The following is a 13235-nucleotide window of genomic DNA, read 5'->3' on the forward strand; positions in this document are numbered from 1 at the left end:
GGTCTGTCTAGTCAAAGCTATGGTTTTTCCAGTGGTCATGTATGGATGTGAGAGTTGGAACATAAAGAAAGCTGAGCACCGAAGAATTGATGCTTTTGAACTGTGGTGCTGGAGAAGACTCTTGAGAGTCCCTTGGACTGCAAGGAGATGAAACCAGTCAATCCTAAAGGAAATCAGTTCTGAATATTCACTGGAAGATCTGATGCTGAAGCTGAAACTCCAATACTTTGGCCACTTGATGCAAAGAACTGATTCATTTGAAAAGACCCTGGTGGTGGGAAAGACTGAAGGCAAATGGAGAAGAGGAAATGAATTTAAAAAATAAAAAGGAGAATGGGGACGACAGAGGATGAGAAGATTGGATGGCATCACCTATGTGATGGACATGAGTTTGAGTAAGCTCTAAGAGTTGGTGATGGACAGGGAAGCCTGGTGTGCTGCAGTCCATTGGGTTGCAAAGAGTTGGATACGACTGAGCAACTGGACTGACTGAACTGAATCGAATCTCCACTGGCATTTGATGGGACCAACATTACAAGCTGTAGGTGACTGGGCAGGATGAGCAGAGCAATATGGTCCAAGTGGCTTCTAAATAGCAAGGGAAATACAGCCACATGGGAGCAATCTTTTAGGGAAGCATTGCAATTAACAGTGGAAGCCCCAAAGCCTACCATAGTGCAGGCTGTACTTATGCCCTAGAACACCTGCCTCCCAATAGCTCGTGCTCCCCAGCAACCAGCAGGACAACGTTGGGCTATATATGGTGAAGGAAGAATCTAGAAAATGGAGCAGAAAGTAGGCTGGTGGGGTGACTATCACCCTGCCCAACAGGGACATGTCTCCTTGCTCTGCTGTCCTCCCTACCCCATCCCTACCTTCTAAGGCAGACATCTGGAAGGGCAAGGGTGAGGACTGGGATTTGATGTTGGGAGAAGATGACATTGAACCAGCTGAGACTCACATAGGAAGAGGAAAGCACGCAAGTCAGCCTGGTCCTGTGGAAGTGACAGTTAGATGGCCATGAATAAGACTACTCACTATGCCCTATTATTGACATAATTTAGAGGCTTCTCTTCTGTAATAGCTCTGGAAACCCACTCCGGTTTCCTTGCCTGGGAAATCCCATGGACAGAGGAGTCTGGTGGGCTACAGTCCATGAGGTCACAAAGAGCTGGACACAATTTAGTGACTGAGCATGCTCCTGTAACAGATATTGATGACACATTTCCCTATGGAGAAACATGGTCAAATTCTCATTTTGATTTGGAATTACTTCTAGAAGTATGCATTCCAGGATCAAGGTTTATCTCTTAAACTGAGAAAACAGGGATGCTTGGCAGATTACTGATGAAAGAGCTAAGTTATTTTAATGACTACCTGCATAGCTAACGGAGAAGGCAATGGCACCCCACTCCAGTACTCTTGCCTGGTAAATCCCATGGATGGAGGAGCCTGGTGGGCTACAGTCCATGGGGTCGCTAGGAGTCGGACACGACTGAGTGACTTCACTTTCACTTTTCACTTTCACGCATTGGAGAAGGAAATGGCAACCTACTGCAGTGTTCTTGCCTGGGGAATCCCAGGGACAGGGGAGCCTGGTGGGTTGCCGTCTATGGGGTTGCACAGAGTTGGACACGACTGAAGCGACTTAGCAGCAGCAGCAGCATAGCTAAAGTATCACATGGTCTCCCTTCAGGATGAAGGCAGAAAGTACACCAAAATCCACAGTTCTGGGCCTCCCTGGTGGCCCAGTGGCTACAAGTCTGCCTGCCAATGCAGGAGAAACGGGTTCAATCCCTGATCCAGGAAGATCTCACATGCCATGGAGCAATTAAGCATGTGCATATCAACTACTGGATAGAAGGAAATGGCAACCCATTCCAGTATTCTTGCCTGGAGAATCCCATGGACAGAGGAGCCTGGCAGGCTACTGTCCATGGGGTTGCAGGAGTCGGTCACAACTTAGCGACTAAACCACCACCACCACCAAATCAACTACTGACCCACGTTCCTAGAGCCTGTGCCCCGCAACAAGAGAAGCCACTGCAATGAGAAGCCCACACTGCAGTGAAGAGTAGCCCCCGCTCCCAACTAGAGGAGGCCCTTGTGCAGCAACGAAGACGTACCACAGTCAAAAATAAATTAAAAACGTGTATAAATCCACAGGTCTTAACCCTGACTGCATGCTGACTTCACCCGGGCATCTTTAAAAACGTGGATGTTTAGGCCTGACCCAGGGGTGATCTGGTAGAAGGCGCTTGCTCCATCCCCACATCAGTCATGTTTGTCTATTTCTAGGGTATAAATACTTAGACCCTCACTGGTTTCAAGCTGCCAACGTGATGTCAGCTGGCTTGCAAAACTCTTAAAAATTTAACAATCATCTTTTGCAAGCGGGTACAAACTGGCCCCAGCTCACAATCTGGGTTCCATCCCTAGACATTCTGATGTGTTAGTCTGTGAGGTGTGACCCAGTTATAAGTATTTTTAAAAGCTTCTTGGGTGATTCTAAGGGGCCACCAGGGGTGAGAACTAATAGTCTTAATGGCCACACTGGGGCTTCCCTGGGGGTCTAGCGGTTAAGAAGGGGACATAGCTTCAATCCCCTCTGGTCTGGGAAAATCCTACATGCCACGGAGCAACTAAGCCCGTGAAGCTCAAGTGCCCTGGAGCCTGTGCCCGGCAATGAGAGAAGCCACTGGCGTGAGAAGGCCGCACACACCACACAGAACACAGCCCCCACTCACTGCCACTGGAGAAGGACCACGCAGGGCAACAAAGACCCAGCACCACCAAAACATAAATGAATGAATAAGCGAATTACAAACATAAATGGCCACACTCATGAACTGCTATAATGTGGCTATGATGTCCGTACCTAAAAGAGTCCCATACATCATCTGTCGTAGAGAAGCAGTATGGTTTCATGTTAAAAACTTGGGCTCTGGAGGCAGACCAGCCTGGTTTAGATTCTGTGCCTTCCTGGCTGTCTAGCGTTAATGACCTAACATCTTTACGCTTCAGTTGCCTTGTCTGTGAAATGGAACAAACTCAAAGGGCCACTATGAGGCTCCTATCAGTTATACCCTGGTGAATTACTCTTTGGGGCTTCCCTGGTGGCTCAGATGGGTAAAGAATCTGCCTGCAACACAGGAGACCAGGCTCGATTCCTGGGTCAGGAAGATGCCTTGGAGAAGGGGATGGCTACCTACTCCAGTACTCGTCTGGAGAACTCTATGGACAGAGGAGCCTGGCGGACTACAGTCCATAGGGTTGCAAAGAGCTGGACATGACTGAGTGACTGACACTTTCACGAGTTACTCTCTGGAGGCCTTAACAACTCCTGCCTGGCTCAGGGTGAGCCCCAAATGAATGCAGATCATGCTCCTTAGAAGATGCCTGCAGAGTTCACAACCATTTGGATTATAAGTAAAGTTATTGCTTGTTTTTTGTTTTCATCCAAATTTTGGTCCAGCCACTATATCTCTTCATAAAATCTGTCATGGATTTTCTGTTCTCTTTTGTGTATGGGATAAGGATGAGGGAGATCTAGGGTTGATTCTGGTTGCATTTCAGTGGGTCGTGTGGGGTAGGGCTCAGTCTTATGAAGAAGGTGAGGTGGACACAGGAGCTCCAGGTGGGGGCAGGCTGAATTTCTGCCGACCCCTCCTCTCCAGCTTCCAGATCCGACAATTCTGTAAGTCCACAGTGGGCAGAGCCCAGCATAAATGTCACACGGATGAACTTGGTCCCAGCTGTCCTGTTTCTCGGTGACACTGACCCGGTTTGAGTAATTTGCACAAAATACCTTGGTAATCAAACCAACCTGCTCTTTCATTTAGCTAAATCATCATTTAGGATATATAACCATTCTGCTTAAACTATTAGGGGCAATCAAATGCTGCTGCAATACTTTATTCCAATCCTGGCTTGATTGTTCTCCCCCAATTTTTAACAAAAGCAATTAACATGTTCTTTACTCTCCCCTGGGCAGCTTTGCGGGGGGGTGGGGGGGGAGGAGGCTCTATCATTACTGTCACATTTGTAATAGGTATATACAATTATGACAGAAATAATAAAAGAATAACAAGTATAATGAAACTTTCTAGTGTCCCAGCTGTGCCCTCTCCCATGAAATCATCTTGTCTGGGAAAATGTTCAGTGAAGGAGAAGCCTCATGGCAAGCACAGAGGAACTGTAATTATCTCCTCAATAAGCTGACATTTCTGACTTTAATATGCTTGGTTGCTTGGTGTCATGATTAAGAAAAAAAAAAGAATTCTGCTCTTCTTGCTTGTTAATAGTTCCTGAATCCTCCCAACCGTTCTTAAATTTTTTGGTACCATCCACAGGCAAGCGGGCAATGCTAGGAGTTAAAAGGGTTTCGTGTGTGCTAAGCTGTTCTAATCATGTCCAACTCTTTGCAAGTCCGTGGACTGTAGCCTGCCAGGCTCCTCTGTCCATTGGATTCTCCAGGCAAGAATACTGGAGTGGGTTGTGCTGACCTCCTCCAGGGGATCTTCTCGACCCAGAGATCAAACTCACGTCTCTTAAATCTCCTGCATTGGCAGCTAGGCTCTCTACCACTAGCACCACCTAGAAAGACCAAGAGGTAAAAGGGTTGAAGGGGAGTAAAATGAAGAGAGGATAGTTTGAGAAAGATGTAAGTTCAATGATGGATTCAAGTTGTAAATTCATAGAATGGGATACTAGGTACCAAGAAAGAGGAACTAGCCATCGAGCTGGAAGCACACGGCTTCATCACACAAACATGATGTTCATAATATACGATTTCATCTGAATAAGGCTCCAACAGGGAAAAAATACCTCTGGTATTAGAAGTCAGTCAGAGGGGACCTCCCTGGCGGTCCAGCGGTTAAGGATCCACCTTGCCAATGCAGTGGACACGGGTTCAATCCCTGCTCCAGGAACTAAGGTCCTACATGCTGCGGGACAACTACCCTGTGCACCACAGTACTGAGCCCGAGCACCGCACCTTCTGAAGCGGGTGTGCCTAGAGCCTGCGCTCTGCACCAAGAGGAGCTACCGCCATGAGAAGTCTGCACGCTGCAACGAAGAGTAGTCCCCACTCACCGCGAAGAGAAGGCCCATGTGCAGCATCAAACCAGCGAAGAAAGAAAGAACAAGGAAGAGAGGAAGGAAGGAAGCAAGATGGAAAGAAAGCAGTCAGAGATTATCTTTGAGGGGCATCTACTGGGGAAGCTTTTATTTTGTGACCTGGGTATTGGTTTCCTGGCTGCATTCACTCTGTGACGACTAATTCAACCATACAGTTATGACTCTGTATTTTCTGTATGTGAGTTATACCTTTATAAAGTATCAAAAAGTTTTTTATTTTTTTAAAGTGGACTGCTGGGATAACTAGATAATCTTAGGTCAAAGGATAAGTTCTGACTCCCTCCCTTTTCCTATATACAAAAGAGTAACTCAAAATGGGCCAACTATCTAAATGTTTAATTTATGGCTTATATCTAAATGCTTAAATTATAGCTTAAAATTATAAAAGTCTGGCTCCCCTGGTGGGTCAATGCTTAAGAATCTGCCTGCTGATGCAGGGGACATAGGTTTGATCCCTCCAAGAAGATCCCAAAAGCCATGGAGCAACTAAGCTCAGGGGCCACAGCTATTGAGCCTGTGCTCTGAAGCCTGCAAGTCGCCAGCTACTGAGCTCACGTGCAGCAACGACTGAGGCTGCGCACCCTGGAGCCCTGCGCTCCACACCGAGAGAAGCCACCACCACGAGAAGCCACACAGCACAACCACAGTGGCCCCCACTCTCCACTAGGGAGAAAGTCCACACACAGCAACACAGACCCGGTGCAGCAAAAACAGCAATAGATAAATATTTTTAAAAAGAAGTGAAAAGACAACTCACAGAATGAGGACTATATTTGCAAATTACATATCTGATAGGGGTCTAGTATCCAGAATGTATGAAGAACTCTTACAACTCAGCAGCAAAAACATTAAAAATGGGCAAAGGATTTGAACTGACATCCTCAAAAGAAGATGATACAAATTGCTATCAAGTCCATGAAAAGCTCAACATCATTCGGTATTAGGGAAATGCAAACCAAAACCACAATGAGGTATCACTTCTGACCAACTAGGAAGGCTACAATAAGCGCACGCGCGTGCACACACACACACACACACACACCTGTCAACAAGTACTAGTGAGGATGTGGAGAAACTGGAACCTTCACACACTGCTGTTGGGAATGTAAAACGGTGCAACTGCTATGGAAAACCGTTTGGCAGCTTCCCTAAAACTTAAACACCGAGTTACCATTTGACCCAGCAGTTCCACTCCTAGATACATGCCCAAGAGAACTGAAAATTATATCCACTCAAAAATAAGTACAGGAATGTACACAGCAGCATTATTTAACAGCCCCCAGATGAAAATGCCCAAATATCTGTCAAAAGATAAACAGATAAATGAAATGGTATATCCATACAATAGAATATTATTTGGCCATAAAATGAAATGAAACACAGGCAGTTGCTAACATGCGGATGCTAAGTGAAATGTATGATTCCATGTGTATGGGGTGGGTTTAGTCGCTAAGTTGTCTCCGACCCTCGCGACCTCATGGACTGTAGCCTGCCAGGCTCCTCTGTCCGTGAGATTTTCCAGGCAAGAATACTGGAGTGGGTTGGCATTTCCTTCTCCAGGGGATCTTCCCGATCTAGGGATCAAACCCGCATCTCCTGCATCTCCTGCATTGGCAGGCAGATTCGTTACCACTAGCACCACCTGGGAATCCCCACAGGGTTTCTTTGGGGACAATACATTTAGATAGTGTTGATGCTTGCACAACCTCATGAAAAGATTGTACTAAAAACCACAGAGCTATAAACTTTAAAGTAGTGAAGTTTATGCTATGTGAGTTACATCTCATTGAAAAAACAGATTTGACATTAAGTCAGTTAGTTGTTTTTGATTACTTTTTCCCATGGTGTTGCTGAGAAGGCCAAAGACTTTAGGGGTGGTGGTGGAAATGAATGGAGCCATCAGTACAGTTTAAGTCAATGGGAAATTAATACCTGGGCATGGTGCCTGCAGGGCTGAATGAAAAGGACTGCTCTAGAGATTTTTAATCAAGATGCTCCCATAGTTGGTGCTGCCCTGCTTGGGCTGGGTGCTACCTGAGTCTGCCCCTCTGGCTGAGAAAGCAATTTGGGGCATGTCCTACCCCAAACCTGCTGGAGATGGGGTTTTTCTGGAGGGTGAAGGGTGTTGGAAAAAGGAAACTCATGACCAAGGAGGTTGGGTTTGCTGGGGAGAACCAAGCAGGAAGACAAACTGGATAAAAGTGAGAGAAAAGTGAAAGTGTTAGTCGCTCAGTCCTGTCCGACTCTTTACGACCCCATGGACTGTAGCCCACCAGGCTCCTCTATCCATGGAATTCTCCAGGCTAGAATACCGGAGTGGGTAGCCATTCCCTTCTCCATCGTATCTTCCCAACCCAGGGATTGAAGCCCGGCCTCTTGCACGCAGGCAGATCCTTTACCATCTGAATCACCAGGGAAGCCAACTTGATAAAGTCGTCGAGTGGAAACGGCAGGAAGAGAAAGAAAAACGGAAAGAGGGTAATGGTTACCATTGTGTTTCTGCAGGAACCCAATGACCTTCTCCAGCACGGTGGTCTTGTCCATCTTCCGCGTGTTGCCAGGCAGCATGGAGCTGAGCTCTTTGATGAGGACATTGAACTGGTCCCGACGCTTCTTCTCAGACTTGTTTCGGGAAGCTCTGTCAACACAAAAAGGGAAAGCGTTAGTCTCTCACTCGTGTCTGACTCTGTGTGACCTCACAAACTGTAGTCCCCCGAGCTCCTCTGTCCCTGAGACTTCCCAGGCAAGAAAGCTGGAGTGAGTTGCCATCTTCTACTCCAGGGGATCTTCCTGAGCCAAGAATGGAACTCAGGTCTCCCACATTGCAGCAAAGGCACAGGTTACTAGAACATTCCACTTTCAGAAGGTTTTCTTATGGGCTGGAGGTACTTTAGGTCGGAGGGTATTCTGCTGAGATTATCTGATCAAAACTTTTCAAGGAGGGACTTCCCTGGTGGTCCAGTGGCTAAGACTGTGCTCTTGATGCAGGGCTCCAGGATCCATCCGTGGTCAGGGAACTAGATCCCACACGATGCAACTAAGAGTTTGAATGCTGCGAGCAAGATCAAAGACCACAGCTAAGAGCCGGTGCTGCCACGTAAGTAAAAACAAATATGCAAATAAGGGTTCTAATTAAAAAAACAGAAACAAACAAACAACAATAGACATTTTTCAGGGAAAGGAACATTTGCCACATTTCCGAGCTGGGTGATGGGGACAGAGAAAATGTTATGCTAGAGTACTGGACACAAAGAGAGGCAGCATTAGTAAGTCTTGTCAGTCAGTCAGTCAGTTGCTCAGTCGCGTCCGACTCTCTGTGACCCCATGGGCTGTAGCCTGCCAAGCTCCTCTGTCCATGGGATTCTCCTGGCAAGAATACTGGAGTGGGTCGCCATGTCTTCCTCCAGGGGATATTCCTGACTCAGGATTGAACTGTCTTCTGTATTGGCAGGTGAATTCTTTCCCACTGAGTCACCTAGGAAGCTCAGATGCAAAATCTTACAGATGGGCTCCACAGTCAGAGCTCAGACGCTCTGACTCCAGAAACGAATGACATACTCTTCATCAGTACAAAATAGCCCTGAAGGGTTTGCTTTAACAGCCCATCCTCAAGCCCAAACCAGGTTCCTTCTAACCCAGAGCACCCAGCTTCTGGTATCAAGTCACAAAGGATAGGCAGGCATCCCAAGCATCCAGTAGAGAGCTGGTACCACCAGGGCACAAGCCCTGTCCCCTGCTCCAGAGCTCATCATCCTACTGGGGAGTCCAGGCACACCCCCACAAAACCATCCACAAGCCACACAAGCCAACAACCAGAGCCAATGTGACAGGGATTGCACGTGACTGCCAAGCCACTAAATGTATCTGAACCCTTTTTAAAATGATACAGTGGGACTTCCCTGGTGGTGCAGTAGATGAGAGACTGCTTGTCAACACAGGGGACATGGATTCAGTCCCTGATCCAGGAAGATCCCAAGTGCTCAGGAGCAACTAAGCCCATGAGCCACAACTATTGAGCCTGTGCTCTAGAGCCCGGCAGCCACAGCTACCGAAGCCCATGTGCTCTAGACCCTGTGCTCTGCAGCAAGAGAAACCGCTGCAAGGAGAAGCCTGGGAAGAATAGCTCCCGCTCGCTGCAACGAGAGAAAGCCTGTGCACAGCAACAAAGACCCAACACAGCCAAAAATGATAACTAAATTAATTTAAAAAGTGACATGATGGAAACTTCAGTGCACGTTACAAAGTATAAGAGCCAATCTAAAAAGTCACCATACTCAAGGGTCCAACTCTATGATATTCTGCAAAAGGCAATACTATGGCAATAGTGAAAAGATCAGTAGGCCAGGGGCTGAGGGGGGAGGGATGAAAACAGAGTGCAGAGAATCTTTAGGGATGGGAAACCGCTCTGTATGATATCACAACGGTGCATGCATTTGCCCAAACCCATAGAATGTACAGTCCCAAGAGTGAGCCCAAAAGTATTGGGGGGATAATGACCTGTCAATGTGGCATCATCAATTGCAGCAAATGGACCACCCTTGTTGGGGGTTGTTGATAATAGGGGAGGCTGTGCATATACACAGGCAGAGGGCATATGGAAAAAGAGGGCATGTGTCCTTCCACCCAATCCTGCTGGGAACTTACAACTGTCCTAAAAATAGAGTATATTTTTTAAAAAAATGACACAGTACACCACACAACTACAGAAGTAATCAACGTGAAGCCCCTCAGTTTGAGGGATCTTCCCACTGAGGCTCTGAGGACCAAAGGGTCCCGGGAACTTGGAGAGGAAACCGTGGCTGCAGGGGCTGCTTTGTTAAACAAAGACCCCCTACCCCCACCCCCGCCACCCCCCCCAACCACCTGTACCAGCCTGGGAAGCAGGGCTGTCCCAGAGGCCTCGATCCTTGGCATATCACAGCCCGGGGCTAGCTCTCAGCTCCGCAGGTCAAGCCCCTTCTCCACGGCCAGCTTACTTAAAGTTGATCCGGGCTGGGAAGGCGGACCCACGCCTCCCACATTCAGCCCAGATGGGTTTGTTCCAGAAGGTCAGTTTAGTGAGAGAACAGGGACCACAGCTGCAGGGCCCATCAAACTCAGTCTTCTTTCTGGTCCAGGCACCCTGGGGCCCAGGATGAAGGTGCCTGGGGCAGCTAGTCACCCACCAGGAGGTCACTGGCCAATGTGTGGCCCAGACAGGATGCTGGTGGTTGTTGCTGTTCAGCTGCTCAGTCGTGTCCGACTCTTTGAGACCCCATGGACTACAGCACACCAGACTTCCCTGTTCTTCACTATCTCCCGGAGTTTGCTCAAACTCTTATCTGTTGAGCCAGTGATGTCATCCAACCATCTCATCCTCTGCCGCCCCCTTCTCTTGCCCTCACTCTTTCCCAGCATCAGGGTCTTTTCCAATGAGTTGGCTCTTGGCATCAGGTGGCCAAAATATTGGAGCTTCAGCATCAGTCCTTCCAATGAATATTCAGGATTGATTTCCTTTAGGATTGACAGGTTTGATCTCCTTGCAGCCCAAGGGACTCTCAAGAGTCTTCTCCTACACCACGGTTCAAAAGCATCAGTTCTTTGGCTCTCAGACTTCTTTATGGTCCAACTGTCACATCCATACATGACTACTGGGAAAATCATAGCTTGGACTATACCGACCTTTGTCAAGCAAAGGGATGTCTCTGCTTTTTAATATGCTGTTTAGGTTTGTCATAGCTTTTCTTTTAAGGAGCTAGCATCTTTTAAGTCTGTGGCTACAGTCACCATCTGCAGTGATTTGGAGGGTGCTGGTGGCTTGTGACAACCCAGTGGGTTCCCCTTAGAGGGATTCACCTGCCTTGGGGTAGGTACCAGTAGGTGTCAGCATCCACATAGATTCGGGCTCCCCCAAGAGTGCTTGGAAACCTAGGCACACACCCTACATACCCTTTCCCTGGACACTGTGATGGTCACAAACATTCTGCTTCTTGCTACCCAATTAGACACGACCTGTCCTTTTTATTCTTAAAGTTTTTGGCTGTTCTGGGTCTTTGCTGCTGCGTGTGGGCTTTCTCTAGTTGTGGCGAGTTGGGGCTACTCTCCAGGTGCATGCACAGGTTTCTTACTGCCATGGCTTCTCTTGTTTCAGAGTACAGGCTCTAGGCACTCAGGCTCAGCAGCTATGGCGCACAAGCTTAGTTGCTCCCCGGCATGTGAGATCTTCCCAGACCAGGGATCAAACCCATGTCCCCGGCCCCCTGCACTGGCTCTTAACCACTGGACCACCAGGGAAGTCCCTCGACCTGTCTTGATTTCAACGCACCTGTTCATACATCACCTTTTGCTAATTTCATCTCAGTTTGGGATGTTTCCTGATAGCACCCAAGGCAATTCTTCAAAGTTCACCTAAAGCACATGGTCGCTACCCTTACCTAAGGGTCTCTTCCTGTTCCTGACCTTTTCCTCCTTCCTGTCTCTCCTTAGAGTTTTGGGAGGGCCCAAAGTCCTCTAGGCGTTTCTACAGAGGCCTCATTTCTAGCTGAGTCCCTATCCCCAGGAACGCTCTCTCCCAGTCACAGACTGACTGCAGGTGCAATGGTAAGATGCCGAGGGGCCTTTGTGCTAGTCCAGGGTAAAACACGGTGTTCAAACACGTGAGAGGGAACAAAGGAGCCTTTAACTTTCTGAGTGACTGTCTATGCATTATAAATAAAATTTCAGCCTAGATTTGAAGAGCGACACGCAACCTCCTTAGCCAAAAAAAGCTCTATTCCTGTCCTGGTTTGCCCATTATAAATTATTGGTGAGCGGATAACACCCGGCTCATTATAACTCTGTTCTCTTCTTCAATGGGTGTAATGACAATGAACACAGCCTGGCAGAGCCGAGGATGACGGCTTATATCATTAGTGACAGGAACACAAGCTTGTTTCCGTCAGCCTCCGCCTGGGACACACGATGGTGCCCACTGGAAATCGGTCAGTGTCAGTTGGATCCGCAGCTCTGAGCCAAGCAGGAAAAAAAAAGCCTTAAATGACCTTATTTCTGATAAAGGAGGCCTGTTTTGGCAGGCCCTGAGACCACCGGGCATAAGGCATCAGGAAAACAGGTTGAAAGACACTTAACCAAGCAGGTTTAGGGTTTGTTCTGTCCTTTGAGGCATTGTTTATGTGAAACTCATCCATATTATATTTGTGGTTTGACGAATCTTAGTAATTGCCTGAAAGTGAAAAGTGAAAGTATTAGTCGTGTCTGACTATGTGACCCCATGGACTGTAGCCTGCCAGGCTCCTGTGCCCATGGAATTTTCCAGACAAGAATACTGAAGTGGGTTGCCATTCCCTTCTCCAGGGGATCTTCCTGACCAGGGATTGAACCCAAGTCTCCTGCATTGCAGGCAGATTCTTTACCATCTGAGCCACCATAACCACCACAAAAATTCAGCTGTAAAATAGTTCCTTCATCCTAAAAAGTTTCCTCCTGCATCTTTGTTGTTGATCTGCCCTGGATCACAGCCCTGGGAAACCCCTTGTCTGTGGTCACTGTTCAGTTCAGTTCAGTCACTCAGTCGTGTCCGACTCTTTGCAACCCCATGAATCGCAGCACGCCAGGCCTCCCTGTCCATTACCAACTCCTGGAGTTCACTGAGACTCACGTCCATTGAGTCAATGATGCCATCCAGCGATCTCATCTTCTGTCGTCCCCTTCTCCTCCTGCCCCCAATCCATCCCAGCATCAGAGTCTTTTCCAATGAGTCAACTCTTCGCATGAGGTGGCCAAAGTACTGGAGTTTCAGCTTTAGCATCATTCCTTCCAAAGAAATCCCAGGGCTGATCTCCTTCATCCATGTTATTGTATATATTAATACTTCATTCCTTTTGACTGTCAATTCATAGTTCATTGGGCTGTTTACAGTTTGGGGGTATTAAGAATAATGCTGGGGGCTTCCCTGGTGGTCCACTGGTTAAAAATCCACGCACTAATGCAGGGAACACGTGTTCAATCCCTGATTTTGTTAGATCCCAAATGCCTCAGGACAACTAAGCCCATGCACCACAGCTGCTGAGCCCGAGTTCTGAAGCTCTGTTCCATGAGAGAAGACACCGCAATGAGAG

The 13235-nt window shown here is 47.7% G+C and overlaps 1 protein-coding gene across 5 annotated transcripts in view; it reads right to left on the reverse strand.

Annotated features, from left to right (window-relative positions):
• The window catches only part of NPAS2 (neuronal PAS domain protein 2), a 199093-nt gene that overhangs the window by 86790 nt on the left and 99068 nt on the right, over positions 1 to 13235 (reverse strand). For all 5 annotated transcript variants that reach the window (XR_015137371.1, XM_086327933.1, XM_086327932.1 and 2 more), the window contains exon 3: positions 7629 to 7777. Coding sequence is in view for 4 of the 5 variants with exons in the window: in XM_086327933.1 (XP_086184059.1) it covers positions 7629 to 7777 (149 nt within the window). In the remaining variant the exon portion in view is untranslated. The remainder of the gene's footprint in view (positions 1 to 7628; positions 7778 to 13235) is intronic.

The sequence above is a fragment of the Bos grunniens genome, chromosome 11 (genome assembly GCF_055505025.1).
Source record: "Bos grunniens cultivar Pamir isolate PY7600 chromosome 11, Bosgru_T2T1.0, whole genome shotgun sequence".
NCBI classification, from domain to species: domain Eukaryota; kingdom Metazoa; phylum Chordata; class Mammalia; order Artiodactyla; family Bovidae; genus Bos; species Bos grunniens.